Raw genomic sequence first — 17,198 nt, forward strand, 5'->3', positions numbered from 1 at the left:
GGCTAAGGGGATCAGAGGGTATGGAGAGAAGGCAGGTACGGGATACTGAGTTGGATGATCAGCCATGATCATATTGAATGGCGGTGCAGGCTCGAAGGGCTGAATGGCCTACTCCTGCACCTAATTTCTATGTTTCTATGTTTACTGAAGTTAAAGCCCACATTCCGACTCCACTATCCTCTCTTGGTTTCTTGTTCCTCCAAAATATTCCAAATGGAATTTAAACTGGAGGTGGTGAAGGGAGGGTTAAGCCAGAAAGAGTTATTGGGAAGAAAGAGCTACTTTAAATTTAGTTGCATCTGGTTGGGTAACTATAGTTGGGTGGAGATTATTCCATGCTTTAATTGTGCGGGGGAAGAACGAATTGCTGTATACATCTGTCTTTGTAGCTGGGATCACAAATTGGATCGAATGCCCTTGTCTGCTCCTAATTGGTTTGGGTTTGGTGTAGGTATTGTAGTCTATGTCGAGCTGACCATTTAACATTTTGTAAAAACAGATCAAACGGTGAGCTTCACGTCTGTCTTGGAGAGGGTTCCACCCCAGAGAATACAGAAGTTTGGTGACACTCGCTTCTCTCAATGAGTTCCATAACGCTAACACCTTCCTGTGACAAAAATTGTGTCCGTATCTCCTCTCCACTGCAAGAAATCCGAACAGGAATAGATCACTTGGCCCTTCAAACCTGCCTTGACATTCAAAATGATCACAGCTAATCCATGCTGCTCTCAACTCCTCTTCAATTCCCCATAATCCTTAGTTAATTCCTCAATCTGTCAAATATTTATCCACATTAATTTCAAATATATTTAATGTTCAGCCTTCACCACCTTCAGGGCAGATAATTCCAAACATCTACTTTCTCAGAGTAATTTTAATCCGCAACCGATTACTTTAAAACTACGACCTTGATTTCTGGAAGGTCTATGTATGCCTCCCTCGTTTTAACTACTCCGTAGAGGTCCTTCATAATTTTATACGCATTAATTCTTTCCCCTCCCTCTTGTACTCCTATGAATATTCCAGCCGAGGCAATATCCTGGTAAATGTCAGCTATCTGGTCACTGCCACGTTACCGCTGTGACTCCAGAGCATGGTGTGTGCAGACTGGTTGCTGCGGCTCCTACATTATATTGGCCAGTCAACTTCAGAAGTGGCTCATTTCGCTGTTTGACGCCTCTAGGTGACCTGAGATCATGAGGGGAAACTCATATTTCTCCTTTCTCGGCAGACACGCAATTCTCCCGAGTTCGATCATTTTAATGAATTAATTAATCAATACAATTCCGACAGTCATCCCTGAAGCAGCTCGGCTAATCACGGCCTGCACCCTGAAGTTTGCCTCTCGGCTTTTTCCGTCAGGCTCGGGAGGAACTTAGCGCTCGGCTCTTTCCATCAGGTCCGGCGGACTGAGCGGTGGCTTCTTTGGTCGGCGGGGCGGGGGGGGGGGCGCGCTCGGCTCGGCTCGGCTCTTTCCGCCAGGCCTCGGGTTTCCCCGCCTGCTTTCCAGACGGCTTTATGTCTGCCTCGTCCGCGGGGCGGGGGTACGGCAATGCGCGTGCGCGGTCGCCATCTTGCTCAGCTTTCCAGTGACAGAGACTGTGAGTGGAAAATAATAGAGAAAGGAGCCGCGTACCCTCAACTTGCCCTTTAGCCACGCCGGTCCGGAGAACGGTGGCACCCCTCCCTCCCTCCCTCTCACAACTACACCCATCACACCCACATACTAGTTTTGAATGATGCAGTGAAACGGCCAGCAAATCCCTCCTCCTCCTCCTGGGCACCCGGACTTAGGCCTGCGATGTTGCAGCAGCCGCCGCCGCCGCCAAACCAGCGCCGGGCTTGAGTTAGCGGGAGGGGTGGGGGGTGTCCGGCTTGGAACCGTTACCTGTGACTAAAAGGCAAACGGTCGCATCCTTTTGCAACCCGACGGAAACACCACCATCTACCCACCCCGCCTCTCCTCCCCCAGCGGCCCGTTTAAATGAGCCGGCGGCAGGAGAGTTGGAGGAGGCGTCTCCTTTGACTTGCGAGGAGGAGGAGGAGGGGGGGAGGGTTTAGCAGACGCCGGCCGGCCGCCCGGGAGGTGGGTCAGACTCAGCTCAAAGCCGCGGGCCCCCCGCTCGGAGCGGGCTGGTTTGCCGCAGTCGGCTGGGCTGGGAGGTGCGAGAGTCAAGGGGAGGGAGGGGGGTTTCTTTTTAATTTTAAATGCGATGATGCAGCAGTCGGAAAGCGCGGCGGACAGGAAGATGGCGCAGCCGCTCTACCCTCGGCGGAGCAGCAGCGCGGCCGGTGCCGCCTCCTCGGCCACGCTCGGCGGCCTGATGGGTGCCGCGGCCGGGCGCCCGCACCCGGACGAGATGCCGCCAGGCAGTGTGCGCTCGGCCGCTGTTGTACAGGGCCCCAGTCCCAGCGGCGGGCCCATCCCCCCCAACCCCGGGTCGGTGCCGCCTCCGTCCGCGCCGCATCCGCCGCAGAGCCTCAGCCTCCATCCCTCTCCTGCGCCGTCGGTGTCCGTGGCCGGGGCCCAGATGAAGAAAAAGAGTGGCTTTCAGATTACCAGCGTGACCCCCGCGCAGAATAACGCCGGCTCCAACAACAGCATCGCCGAGGACACTGAGAGCTACGACGACATGGACGAATCTCACACCGAGGACTTGTCCTCCTCCGAGATCTTGGACGTCTCTCGGGCCACCGACTACGAGCCGGAGCGGAGCTCCTCGGAGGAAACTTTAAATAACGTCGGGGATGCAGAGACCCCCAGCGCCTTGTCTCCGAATCAGCCTCGCCTGCCTCAGCACCAAACAACTTTGTTCAATGGGAGCATCCACGGTCTCCATCCACATCACCTCCATCACCCTCACCCTCTTCATCACCATCATCACCACCACCATCTTCACTCTGCGATGGTATCAGGATCCGGGATGGTCGGTGTCGCAGCTGGAATCCCTCCTTCGGCAGGAGGAATAACGCCTTTTTCAAATGTTACAACCAGTACTGAAAAAAGTAACATCAACGCACCTATGCCTGGATTAGCGAATAGCTTAGTTGGGCCTTCTGCACCGTTGACATCCAACATCACCCCAGTCAATGGAAACGCCAGAAATGTAAGTGGAGTGAGCAATGTTAATAGTAATGTAAACATTAATGTTGCTGGGACCATTGGTGGCTCCAATGCTAATACTGTTGGGGGTACGGCCAGTGTTATTGGGGCTTCTACTAATGCAGCTTCTGCAAATGCAACAGGAGGCCAAATGCCTGCAGGAAGCCAACAGCCTGCAATTGGCAGTTCTAGATTTAGAGTTGTGAAACTGGATTCTAGTACTGAACCATTCAAGAAGGGCCGATGGGTTTGTACTGAGTTTTATGACAAGGATAATGCCACGGTTCTCGTTGAAAGCATGTCGATGAACCGGACAGTGGAGAATGTAAAGCAATCTGCCGTTGATGCAAATCTGGAACGGGAAAGCGCAAGTGGAGGAAGTTCGGTGAGCAGTACTTTGAGTGCAGTAGGCTATTATGTAGAGAATGCTGGTAATGGAGAACCAGGTTTGGCATCTGGACCTCAGCAACAGGCTTTTCAAACGTTGTGCAACCAGCAGCTAGATCTTGGAAGCAGTGGTCCTTTGCCACAAAGTGTTCCCCAGCCGCAGCTTACGCAAATTCAGTTGCATTCGCAAGATATTATGCATTCGCAGCAGAAGCTAAGTGCTCCTCTTCCTGGTAGAACAAATGTCTGTAATGTAACTGGGGTTCAACAAGCCCCAATTCCACAGCAGTTACCATATTCTCAGCAGCAGCAGCAACCTTCACAGACCTTGTCAGCTGTAGGCCAGCCACAGCAACTGTCGTATCCTCAGCAACAGCCAGTTTCACAGATAACAACACAGCATGTTATGTCGTCTAATGCAAGTGCTGTCATTACAGAATATGTGCAGCATTCTCAAATGCAGCCTCCTTCACAGGTTGTGCAGCAGAGTACTGGAGTTGGATCAGCAGCACCATCAGGCCAAGCACAATCTGTATTAGCACAAGTGCAATCTGGACTGGCACCAAGTCAACCTGTAGGACATGTTTCAGCAATGATGCCACCTGCTGGTTCTGCCAATGGGCAACTGGTAACAGGTCAACAAGGGAGTACAATCTCATTGTTACAGCAGTCTTGTTCACCACCGATAAACCAGTCGGCGTCGATTGGCTTGCAAGCAAGTGATCCCCAACCTTCCTCAGTACAACAAGTAGGACAACCTCTGCATGGTGGAATGGTACAACAGCAGGGCAGCGCTCCAGGGCATGTGCAGCAAGTAACTACAGCAGCACAGATACAACAATTGTTAACACAACCTCAAAGTCAAGGAGTTGAGAATATTATTCAAAGTGTGAACAACCAACAAATAACCGGAATAAGTTCTATACCATCTACTGTTACTGCCAACCTTCCCAGTGTTGGGTCAAATATATCCACCAGTATACCTGCTGCACCTGCAAGTGCGGTTCCACAACAAACCACCACTCAGACCTCTGCTGTGCAGAATGGTAGCCAACCATCTATACCAATAAATGCAAACCTCCCTGTGGTACAAGGAGGACTGCGGAAATTGGCACCAGGCTCTGCCCAGTACTCGGCTACAGGCCAGTCATTGTTGAAAGCAGTGAAGGATGCCAGCCTACCTGCAGACCAGTTAGTACTGAATGTACATCAGGTAGCTATTGGAGAAACCATGCTGAGTGCAGCCAATGCTCTGGTCCAGGAAATTGCCAGCAGCGCCAACTTACCAGCTTCTGCATCGTTGCTTCCTTTAAAGACTTTGCCACTGTCCATGCAACCTGTGGATGGTGAAGATGACAGGTAAGAGTAGTTTCAGCACAGCTGCTTGCAACTCATTGAAAAGAAAATAGTGTAAGCTCTTGTGGTGTAATTATATGATCCTGCTAAGTCTTATATATTAATTTTGTGTATTTTATTTGAATAGTGGCTGCTGTTGGCATGCTCTGGATACTAATGTCTTTACACAAAGTTCAAACATTTTTATTAAGATGTTTTTTTCAGAGGTACTGGAACTACAGACTGGACACTGATAGGTGAAGATTACTGTTCTTGATTTTCTGGATTAATTATTTTTTTTATTAAGCGACAGTTAACAGAGAAAAGATGGGTGAGAATCTTAACATTCACAGACTGCAAAAGAATGAATGAGTCTCTAAAATATTTGCATGACGGTCAATGCTTAAGTATTTTAAATTATATTCATAAAAGTTTAAACCAGAAGTGAGGCTTGTAATTTTGTTTCCCATTGTACAGATCTTGTGGTTATCAGATACTTAGTCCCATTGCAGCTGATTGTTCAGCATAGCAAAGGGGAGAAAATTAGCTGAATACCTGCTGGTTACACTGAGAGATTTCTCGTTGTACACAATTGAAAAATTCCTATCTTGGAATAATTAAACTTCTAAATAATTCTGCCTAACCCAATGGAAGGGTTCGGCCTTTACACGTGTGCTTTTCACTCATTTGACAACTTTGTCAAAGGAAGCTGGTTTTAATTTATTTTTGTTTTTTACTTTAGGTACATGCTGGTACTGAAATTGAGATTAAAAATGAAAGGGTTATCTAGCAGATACAATACTTATCAAAATAGCTCGGGTCACGTGACCTATGTAGAATATAAGCTGAGCACTGAATCACCCAGTGTTTGGCTTGCCTGAACCACATTACTTTGGAATAGTGTAATGCTATCGCACTCTGATCAGGGGGCTTGGTTCCCTTTCACTGATGATTGGCATGGAGCTGTTGGAGAACTGGTGCCTTGTGCCAAAGTTTGTACAAATGCTTAACAGATGGTTGATGGATTTGGATAAAAAAGATGACTGTCAAAGATTGTGTGATCTGAATACTGCTAGAATATGAGTGTAATTTATTTTATTTTGCACCATTGTTTTTATGAATTACAATTTTCTGTCCATTTTCTGTCCTGGTTAAAAATGCCTATAATTTTTCTAAAATTATTTATCAATTTTTCACTTGAATTGAAAATTAAATTAAATGTAATTTTTTCCTGAAAGACTAGTAGTTTTCAGTCAAAGCATGCTTAATATGAGATGGAAATGCGATTTTACTTGCATATAGAATATTTTTTCATTTGATTTTTCTAAAACAAATCTGCATTTCGAATCTGGGCACGTAATACGTCCAGTTTAAGTGTGTGAAACTGTAAGATTCTATCGTGAAAGAAACTGCAAGTAGACTTCAGGACATAAGGATATACTTGTAAGTCAATGTGTCTTTTCATTGGTTTATATAATGTGGTCATGGGATTGAAGCAAGATAAACTGATCTCCAGTTAAACTTGCATAATGTATTTTCACATCTTAACAATTCAATGATGTTATTGGGTAGGAACAGCAGGAGCATAACAGTGGTTTGATCTCCCATTTGTATTTATATATTGCTGCTGAAAAGCATTCCAGTGTATTAAGATGCAACCGTATATATGCTGCCTATTCACCTAAACATTGGAAAACGACAGGAAGCCTGGTGGGCGGAGGAAAGATTTGATAGGGCACAAATCATTTCACAGAAGAGATTGGCGTTTCAGATTTAGGATGCAGAAACAAAGAACTGCAGATGCTGGTTAATGCACAAAAGGACACACAGCACTGGAGTAACTCAGCAGGTCAGGCAGCATATCTGGAGAACATGGATAGATAATGTTTTGGATCACGATCCTTCTTCAGACTAGGTGATTAAGATTCTGATTAGGATTATTTTTGCTCTTCTTATTTTGATTTAACTGATGAAGTTCCTTGAAAGTGTACTTAAGTCCTCTCTGCTGTGATGCAATATGTCAAGTTTACATACTTCAACAGCGATATCTGCGAGCCATCTTTAGCCAGCCAATCTTAATGGTCAAGAAATTTCAATTCTCTCATCAACATATCAATTTGTGCTTTGATCCAGTGAACAAAAATATCCACTTCCTGGCTTTGGTTCAAGTCCAAGATAATTATCTGAAGTTGAGCCAGTTCTCGCTGTCTTGGTGGTATTTTTGACAGCTGAGTTTCTGACTATTTTCTTTTTCAGCTCACCGGTCTTCCCCAATTCAACTTCACTCCTACTTTATCCTATCTGCATAAACTATTATTGATGAATATTAATTCTGTAAAAAACAATTCACAGTTCACTTGCTATCTTGTAGCCTCCATAAAACTGTGCTGATCCTAAACTCTGCCTATATCGTGATAGGCAATTGATTCTTGGAATGGTAGACAAAAATGCTGAAGAAACTCAGCGGGCGAGGCAGCATCTATGGAGCGAAGGAAATGGGCAACGTTTAGGGCTGAAATCCTTCTTCAGACTGAAGGTTTTCTTCTTGGTATGGTGACTTTGTGTATGGAGAGATTAAGAATGGACCTATGGTCTCTTGAGTTTAGAAGAAAGAAAGATGACTTCATATAAATTTAGCTGAGCTTGAGGTGGTAGATATGCAGTTGACTAGATTGTTCAATAACGGGTTAGATTCTCAAAAAGGAGTTGGCAGTTCAGAGATGAAAAGCTATTTCTCAAGTCATTGATAAAATAAAATGCAGGAGTGTGTTTGAAATAGCACTGCTCACCAAATAGGTGTTATATTTCTTGATAATCTCTAGTAAGCTTTATCAAAATGTTTCACCTGTTACAACCACATTGCAAATATGCTGCTTGTTTTGAGCAGAACCTTTCAAAATAAATCTTCCAGATGTTCATGATGAAAATAATATTTTTCCGGCTGATTCTACTAGGATTTTAACAGGCTTTAGAGAAGGGAAATAGGCATGTTAAAGCATTTTGTCTTTGGAACCATCAAAAGCATGTGTCTTGGCTTTTTTTAGGGGGGATTCAAACAATAGTTTGGGGAAGTAAAACCACTTTAATGTTTGGGAAGAAAATTTCTGTCAGGTCTCCACATATAATTGTGATGTATGAGAAAGCATTTGATCCGACCAGCCTTTTGCTTCCAATCATTTATGATATCTACTGATGTGGATCTATCTGATACCTCTAATAAGTTGTGAAGGTGTTGTTCAAGTTGGAACATCAGATGGGAAATAAAACCACAATTTCCCTGCTCTGAGGTAGTATACAAAATTAAAGGGTTTACATTTGAAGGTTGGAGGGGCAGAGCTGATTATATGTATTTACCAGGCACGTGCCATCAGGGTAGACAAGGTAGGCACTGCCTACCCCGACTAAAATTATAAAATGATAATTATTAAATATAATATAAATAGTAAAGGCACGGGAGAATTATGCCTACCTAGGAGATCGATCTCTTAGGTAGGCATAATTCTCCGTGCCTTTCATGCGCAGTACATGTAATACGGGAAAGTGTGTGCAGCCCACGTGCCGTGGACGCTGCTTCAAGCCGTCAATTTCAAGCAGAGCTGAAGGCAGCTGAAATTCTGCCTTTGCAGCGTGGACTGTGTACTGCGCATGCGCAGTGCAGGCGGCTGTAAAGTGGGAAGCGGCTGTAAAAGGACGGCGCTGCTGGGGGGGGGGGGGTAGAGTTCCTTTCACAGCGTGTGGGGAGTCTGGCCAGCGGTAAAGTTGCAGGAGGGCAGGAGCGTTGAGAAGGAGAGGGTCGGGGATCATGCCAGAGTAACCAGCTCAAGAGCGGGTCAGCGGGCAATCGATAACAGGACAGCGGGCGGTGGAGCTTACTCCATGTGTCAGTGCGAGTAACCTCAATTGGTCCCTTGTTCGCGCTGACACAGGAGTAAGCTCCACTGCCCGCTGTCCTGTTATCCATCGCCCACTGACCCGCTCCGCTCTATGATCTTTGCTCTTGAGCTGGTCCCCTCACTGTTCAGACGGAGAGCACTGCCAGAGGTGAGCGGGCTGGCAGAAGGCACTGAGGTCCGGCGGCCGCTCGCAGCCACCCAAGCTACTTCCCTCCCTGGCCACAGTGCTGTGGCTCCGCGCCCGGAGCGCTGCGGCAGCGATGAGTGAGTTGCTGGCATGATCACCGACCCCCTCCTTCTTAACGCTCAAGCCCTCCCCGCAACTTTACCCCTGGCCAGACTCACCACACGCTGTGAAAGGAACTCTCCCCCCAATTGGTTCCTTGAACTAGTATTGTCATTCAATAAGATCACAACTGATTCAACTTGTCCCAGTGTGCTCCCGCTTTTCACACCATCTCTCCACCTGCCGTCACCCTCCACCCCCCACCCATTCAGAATGAAGGAGATTTGGAAGCCTTGGGCAAATTGAATTGTTACTTTCTTTATTTTTCTTCTTCTTTTTACGGAGAGGAGAACAATCTGCGCATTTTTTTTTAAGCCGACTGACTGCCTACCCTGAGTAATTACTCACGACACGTGCCTGGTATCTACAAATGGAATCTGATGCCTTGGCTTGGATGATACTGAACTACAGTGTGTACATGGGGGCCAGAACTAATTATTTGTGAGGCTTTGAATTAAAAATAACAAAGGATGGATGGATGCAGGTGTTAGTGGCATGAAGAAAAATAATTGAAAGAGGCTCTTTGGTTATGTTTGGAAGTAGGCTAATGTAGTCCCACTCATTTGGAAAGTAGCATGGAATATTGTGGTTGCAGCGTGGCCAACTAAAGGTTTGGGGGTGTTGTACGTTGGCAGCATGCAAACATACTAGGTCTCCAAAATCTTAATATTGGTGAAGTGTAAAATGTTTGATTTTACCTAGATCTGCACTGATATTAACTGTCAAAATAATGTTTAAAATCTACTAGTATATTGTGAAACTGCAAGATTAAGATGCCTAATACTGTGGTATTTTTCTCTTACACATCTTTCTCCTATCATCTTTCTCCATCAACATCACCTATAATTTCTCCAGCAGAATTAAGTAATTACAGTTTTTAAGAATAATTAAACAAAATTTTAATAGAAAAGATTAGAAATAAATTGAAATGGGATCTGCTGCATGCTGTTGAATGCTCTAAGAATAAACTCAGGAATAAAGCAATTGGAAAGATTAAAGAGCAACTGGTTCACACATTTAATCATAGAATGATTTGAATAGGTAGTGGGCATTCGGACTATTATGTCCATACCCTCTCTGAAAGAGCTATTCAATTATTTCCATTCAGTTGACAGCACACTTGTATAAATAAGGTGGTGTGGGTTCAAGCCCTTCTCCAGAGACTTGAGTACAAGAGTCTTGACTGGCACTCCACTAAGTTGTGCTGCACTGTGGGAGGTGTTACTTCTCAGTCAAGAAGTAACACTGAGGATCTAGTTTATGGCTCAGGTGGACAATAAAGATACATAGCACTATTTTGAAGAAAGGCAGGCAAATAATCACTGAAGGATAAAGACCAGGATACCAGATAAAATGATTAAAGCAATGCCTGGTCATTAAGATGACTGTTTGGGGAGTGTATTTGTGCAGGTTCGTTGCTGTTTCCTGCATAATAGCTATTAAAGTGCTTAATAGGTTGCAATTCTTTAAGATGTTCTGAGATCGTGAAAGGCAATATAAAATATGCATATATTTTCCCCATATGGTTAGAATTATTTCCCATTAAATTATTTATACCCTTTTTTCAAAGTTACTATTAAATTTGGTTTAGCAACCAGTTTAGCTAATACATTCCAACTTCTCATAACCCTCAGTTAAAGCATTTTCTCTTTATCTGCATTGGTTCTTTGGCACCCCAGATACCAACCAATCTATGTATCATACCGCTTTCTCTTTGCCATCTAAACCTCTTCAAATCTCTTCCTTGTTTCTCTAAGGAGAAAAATTTGCAACTGAAATTCTGCTTCACCAGCCATCTCTCTTTCTTTGTTTTCAGTTCCAAATTCCGTTTCTATGCTGAGAAATAATAGAATGTACTTACAGTCTCTGTTTGATTTCATTTTATTCTGTGTATATGCAGCCAATATCTTCTTAACATGTTCACTGAATGAAGATATTTATTTTGTATTTTTCACTTTTCTATATTTTTCTTTGTGTACTGAACTCAAACAGTTTCTCATGAATTAAGTTGTTAACATGAACAAACTAGATGGATCACATCCAATCCTGATTCTATTCTTATTTGATTTCTTCCTTGTGCATTAAATGTTGTTCAATGTTAGAAATGACCTATGTTGCTTCTTTTAACCAAGGCATTGCAATTGCTTATTGATCAATTTTTGCCACACTGGTTCAAATCAGCCCAACTAAGCATCAAGTCTGACTGCTTTTTCCTCCTATTATAATTTGTATATTTGAAGCATATTACTCCAACAATTCTGCATTACTTCCACTGTTAGTGAGTTTGATAATTAAGTTTGTCAGTTTGTCTCTTAAAATAGCAAGTGCCATTATCAGAGGTTTATATCTAATAGTTGTCCCATTAACCACATTAGGGCAACTGAACAGACACTTTAACAATAACACACTTTTTTTTTTATACATGCCTTCTGTTCATCAACATCATTGGCTGTGTATACGCGAGACCTAATACTGCCCCAGTCCCACTACTTTGATTTTCTTTTTTCAGCTTTTGAAAATGGTGATGTCTTTGTAATGTAACTACTGCAATCTCATCATGTTTTAATCTGGTCCATCTTCCTGGCCATGGTTTGAAGCTGAACCTGTCTGTTTGCAATCTTTGCGATTATATATTTATCCCAAGGTGCGAATAAGACAATATTTGTCTGCTTGCCTCAACTGAGCTGCCTACATTTCAACAGTTGACATTTATGATGTGAACTCCTTACCAGCCATTCCTGTGCGATCCTCTGTAAATGAAGTTATCCATAACTCTATCTCCTAGCTTGCATACCTCTATGCTTGATGACTTGTATCGGCTACCAGTTAGGTAAAACTTAGATTTTAAAAATTCTTTGTTAATAATTCAGCCATTTTACATTAACTCTGCAATGTTCTCCAGCTTCAACACCCTTCAAACCCATTTTGCTCTAATTTTGATTCTTTGTTTGTCTCCATTTCCTATCCATTTATGTGTCCAAATGTCTTTTCAAAAAGCTGTAATTTTATCTGCTTCTGTTACTTTGGCTGCTTATTCTAAATAGGGCAACCCACTGAGGGAATGAATAAATGCTCCTGAGGTCCATGTTAAACTCCCTTCTCACCTTGTGCCTATGGCCTCTCGATTTAGCAGGGCTCGAAATTAGCGGTTGCCCGGGTGCCAATGGCAACCTACAGTCCCGCTGGTAAACCTAAAAGCCATGCCATTGTGCCCGGTTTGGTAAGCACCCGGGACATAGCCCGGCGCGGCTTTAAGTGGCCGTGGGACTTGCTAGCGCCTGCCGGGGGCTTTGACGTTGACTTCGGGAGAGGAATGGAGAGCAGGGGAGAGACAAGACTGCCTTCCATCACAGTGAGGAGGAGATTCACTATGATGGATGTTTGTGTAAATTGTGTTGGTGTGTGTCTTGGTTCTTTTCTTGTATGACTGCAGAAACCAAATTTTGTTTGAACTTCATGTGAGGTTCAAATGACAAATAAACGGTATTGTATTGTATTGTTTAATTCTGAGCGGGTCAACTCTCTATCTCTCTGTCTCTCTCCGTCTGCGCCCGCCATACGTGTCTGGCTCTCTGCTCGCTCCTCATCCGCCGGCACGACAGGCCGCCTTATACATGCGCACTGCCACGGCCTGCACATCCTCCCCCTGCACATGCGCACAACCACGGCCAGCACATCATCAGCCGTGGTTCTGCGCATGTGCCGCCCTGCACATGTGCACTGCCATGGCAACTGGTCGGCTTTGCCACTTTCTCCCTCCCTTTGCATTGTGGGAGATCTGGCCGCCATTGCTGTCGGGTCGCCGCCTCACCACGACCGCTGAAAACCAATGCAGAATCACTCCCTGGAGCTGGAGTAATTCCCTGGAGTAACTCTTGCTTCTTGGTTTTCTGGTCCAAAAATGTTCGAAATGGAATTTAAACTGGAGTGGTCCCACCACCACCAAACTCCAAACTCTGAAAAATAACAGCCTATTGCATTTTATCTGTTTATTTATTGTGTATATATATTATATGCAGTGTGTATATATCTATGGTATATAGACACACTGAACCTTTATCTCCTGTTCTGTATTATGTTTACATTTTCTGTTGTGCTGCAGCAAGCAAGAATTTCATTGTCCTATCTGGGACACATGACAATAAAACTCTCTTGACTTGGACTTAAGCAAAAAAGGGTTCTTTGGAAAAAAGAGCTACCTTAAATTTAGTTGTGTCTGGTAGGGCACCTATGGTAGGGTGAAGACTATTCCATGCTTTAATTGTGCGGGGGAACTCCATGGAGCAGCCAGCATCTCTGGATAGAAGAAATTGGGTGATGTTTCGGGTAGAGTCCCTTCTTTAGATTTCCTCTGGTTTTAGTGTTTTTAGTTTAATTTAAAGATACAGCGTGGAAACAGGCCCTTCGGCCCACCGAGTCCATGCCGACCACCGATCACACGTACACTAGTTCTATCCCACACACTAGCGACGTAAGTCAAGAGTGTTTTATTCTCTCACGTCCCAGTTAGAACATAGTACTCTGTAAACAATGTTATAAACGAGAAAACAAAACTCCATACAGACAGCACCCATGGATGGTTTCCTTTTTTTAGTAACCAAAGTTATCAACGTATAATTTTTTGTGTGTTGGAAAATAAAATTTAGTGGCACAGCTGGTGGACTTGCTGCCTCACACGCCAGAGATCTGTTTGATCCTGTTCTCGGTCACTGTGTGTTGAATTTGCACATTCTCCCTGCAAGCATGTGGGTTTTCTCCCACATCCCAAAGACGCATTGGCTTTGTAGGTTAACTTGTCTCTGTAAAATTGCCCCTAATGTGCAGGGAGTGGGTGAGGAAAGTGGGATAACAGAACTTGTGTGAATGGGTAGACAAAAATGTAGAAACTCAGCAGGTGAGGCAGCATCTATGGAGCGAAGGAAATAGGCGACATTTCGGGTCGAGAACCTTCTTCTGACTGATGTGAGGGTGCGGGGGGGGGGGGGGGGGGGAGCAGCACCTCATATTTCACTTGGGCAGTTTACACCCCAGCAGTATGAACATTGACCTCCAATTTCAGGTAGACCCGCCATCTCCTCCACTGCCCAGGTCTCCCTCAGCCCACTGTCTCCGCTTCTTCCTTTCTTCTTCATTGCAACGTGTAAAAAGAGATGAGATACTGTATTGTAATTTTGCTGCATGTCATTGTGGTATATATCATGTCTTGACTGGTGAATATGTTTAGTTTGCGACTTTATTTGAAGCAGAAATAATATGTGAATGCTTCATTGACCATAATTCCGACTGGTAACTATGCACTTCGTCCGAGCACATTATCGCATGCGTCATGCAAGCCGTCTTAAATGACCACCTAAACTGTAATTTGGCAACCTAAAAAGCTGCCAAGGTTGCCTGGCTGGCAACAGGGAAAAAAAGTTAAGTGGGAGCCCTGTAATTAGAATCCTTTACCCCGTGGAAATGACTGTGAGTGTTCACTTTATCCGTCCATCATGATCTTGTACACCTCAACAAGGTCATCCCTCAGCCTCCTATGCTCCAAGGCGTATCCAGTCTCTCTGTATAACTCAAGCCCAATTGCTGTCAAACTTTATTCATATCTGTATGTCAAGCCCACTATCTCTAGAATTTATTTAAACCATCTGGGCTCTTCACTTCTCTTTCTTCCTTTTAAGACCCTAATACTTGAAACTTTTCTGATCTACACTACCTTTTTGTTTAATTTTTTGTTTGATAATGCACCTTTTACCACTGCTGCATAAAACAAGCCGTTGTTCATGGACCGTAAAGCTTAAGCATCCTACAAGCTTGCACAACTCCACAAGTATATTTGCCCTCTAATTTGACACATTTTTATAGATATATAGTTTTTATTTGTCATAAAACTCAAAAATTACTTATTGTTCCAAGTTTGGCAGTAACAGCATTGATGGTGAAACGGGCAGTTAAATTTACATTGGACTAATGTTGGCTAACAACTGTAAGCTAAAGGTAGACAAGAAACTGTAAGCTAAAACCTGATCTTTAATGTGTTTTCTTTAGCAGTTTGTAGTTTTTATTTATATACTTTCTCTAAGAAATCTGTTTTGTTATGTGCAAGGCAAAGAGATGCGTTTTAATGTTTGGTAATCTGGTGCCTTAGCCATGTTGTTTCAATGATCTTATTGATAACGATTTTGTGTAGTTTTAGTGGAGATTGGTGTACTTGGCTGCTGAAAATTTCATTTATTTTCCCTGTGAAAATTGAAGCTTGCATTTAGTTTTACTTTTTATATTTTGTTTACAGCACTCTGGTAAGCCATTCAGCTTCCCTAGTTCATGTGTTTATACTCAAGGGACAAGTCTTCCTTTCCTTCAATGCATCCTTTTGTTTCTTTTTAGGTTTCTATTAAATACATCATGTGATAGTGAGTTCCATATTATCATTTGTTGTGTAAAGTATTTTCTTCTAAATTCAACAGCGGTCATTATTTTGCATTGATTTTTACCTGTGGTCATATCCAAATGGAAATCTGCTAATCCATCGTCTGTTACTTTATCAAATCCTTTCATTGTATTAAACACCATTACAGAAATGAACCCCTTTTTTCCTACCCTTATTAACACGTATCACTGATTTTAATGAATTTGTATATCTTCTCACTCATTGTATTGTTGGGTGAGGGATAGTGTTAGTCAATGCACCAGGGGAGCTTCCTTGCTTTTTAAATAAGCATTAGAGTTTATGTATTTAGGTACAAGCCATGTTTAGATGTGTATTCCTATCAGTCAAAATGAAGATAATTGTACAAACTATGAAGATTCTTGATTAGTACGGATGTCAGGCGTTATGGGGAGAAGGCAGGAGAATGGCGTTGAGAGGGAAAGATCGATCAGCCATGATTGAATGGCGGAGTAGACTTGAGAGGCCGAATGGCCTAATTTTGTTCCTTGAACTTATCTCCAGCCTTAATGTTGTTTATTTTCTTGCTAAATTTGACCAATTCTAAATAAAAGAAAGTCGCTATACTTCCACTGTGCAAATTGTTAACTATTGCAAATGATGCTTCATTCTCTAAACACAACTAACTTTGCGTTTTAAAAGTAATAGTACTTCTTTATTCATTCAAGGGATGTGGGCTTCAAAGGCTGGGCCAGCATTAATTACAGTCCTTGGTGTGGGTATATCCACAACACTGTTAGAAGGAAATGACGGTATATTTCCAAGTCGGGATAATGCATGGCTAGGAGGGCAATTTCCAGGTGATGGTGTTCTCATACTTTGCTGCCTCCTTTTATTTGATAGAGGTGGTAGGTGTTGTCTAAGAAGTCTGGGAAAGTTGCTGCATCCTGTAGATAGTATAAATTGGTGCTACTGTGCATTGGTAGTGGAGTGTGTGAATGGTTGTAGATGATGTGCTGATCAAGTAGGTGGCTATGCCCGATATGATGTGGAGCTTCTTGACCCATGTCCTATATCTTGAGCTGCTTGATTGTTGTTAAAGCTGTACTCATCCATGCAAGTAGATGGTATTCCCTCACTCCTCTGACTTGAAACTTGCAGTTGAGGGATGGGTTTTGAGATGTTTTATGTCTGTATGTAATCGTAGACCATAGAACGACTATAAAATGAATAATATTTGTAAATGATGCCCTTTACAAATCATTTTATTGCAGTTTATTTTAAATGAGAAGCACTTCAGCACCAGTTAGCAGATAAGATGTTTTAACTAATTTAATGACCTATAGATTTGCCAGTGAATGTTCTAGAGCATTTCAAAACATAAGCTCTATAAGCCGGGATGGCGGGACTGTCATATAATGAAAGAATGGAGTGACTGGGCTTGTATTCACTGGAATTTAGAAGGATGTGAGGGGATCTTATAGAACCATATAAAATTATTAAGGGATTGGACACGTTAGATGCAGGAAACATGTTCCCGATGTTGGGGGAGTCCAGAACCAGGGGCCACAGTTTAAGAATAAGGGGTAGGCCATTTAGAACTGAGACGAGGAAAAACGTTTTCACAAAGAGTTGTGAATTTGTGGAATTCTCTGCCTCAGAAGGCAATGGAGGTTTGTAATGTGGTTACAGTGCACATTGTCAGATTGTAATAAAGGCCATTTTTATACATTTTGGTTTCACCATGTAGAAATTACAGCAGTGTTTATACAGTCCCCCCATTTTAGGGCACCATAATGTTTCGGACACAGCAAT

At 43.2% G+C, this 17,198-nt stretch overlaps 1 protein-coding gene across 1 annotated transcript in view; it reads left to right on the forward strand.

Annotated features, from left to right (window-relative positions):
* Positions 1–1,568: 1,568 nt before the first annotated feature.
* tsc22d1 (TSC22 domain family member 1) overlaps positions 1,569–17,198 on the forward strand; it is a 180,807-nt gene continuing 165,177 nt past the window's right edge. Inside the window, exon 1 of the mRNA XM_033032883.1 lies at positions 1,569–4,849. Within this exon, the coding sequence (XP_032888774.1) occupies positions 2,214–4,849 (2,636 nt within the window). The 5' untranslated portion in view covers positions 1,569–2,213. The remainder of the gene's footprint in view (positions 4,850–17,198) is intronic.

Source organism: Amblyraja radiata, chromosome 14 (assembly GCF_010909765.2).
Source record: "Amblyraja radiata isolate CabotCenter1 chromosome 14, sAmbRad1.1.pri, whole genome shotgun sequence".
Taxonomy (NCBI): Eukaryota; Metazoa; Chordata; class Chondrichthyes; order Rajiformes; family Rajidae; genus Amblyraja; species Amblyraja radiata.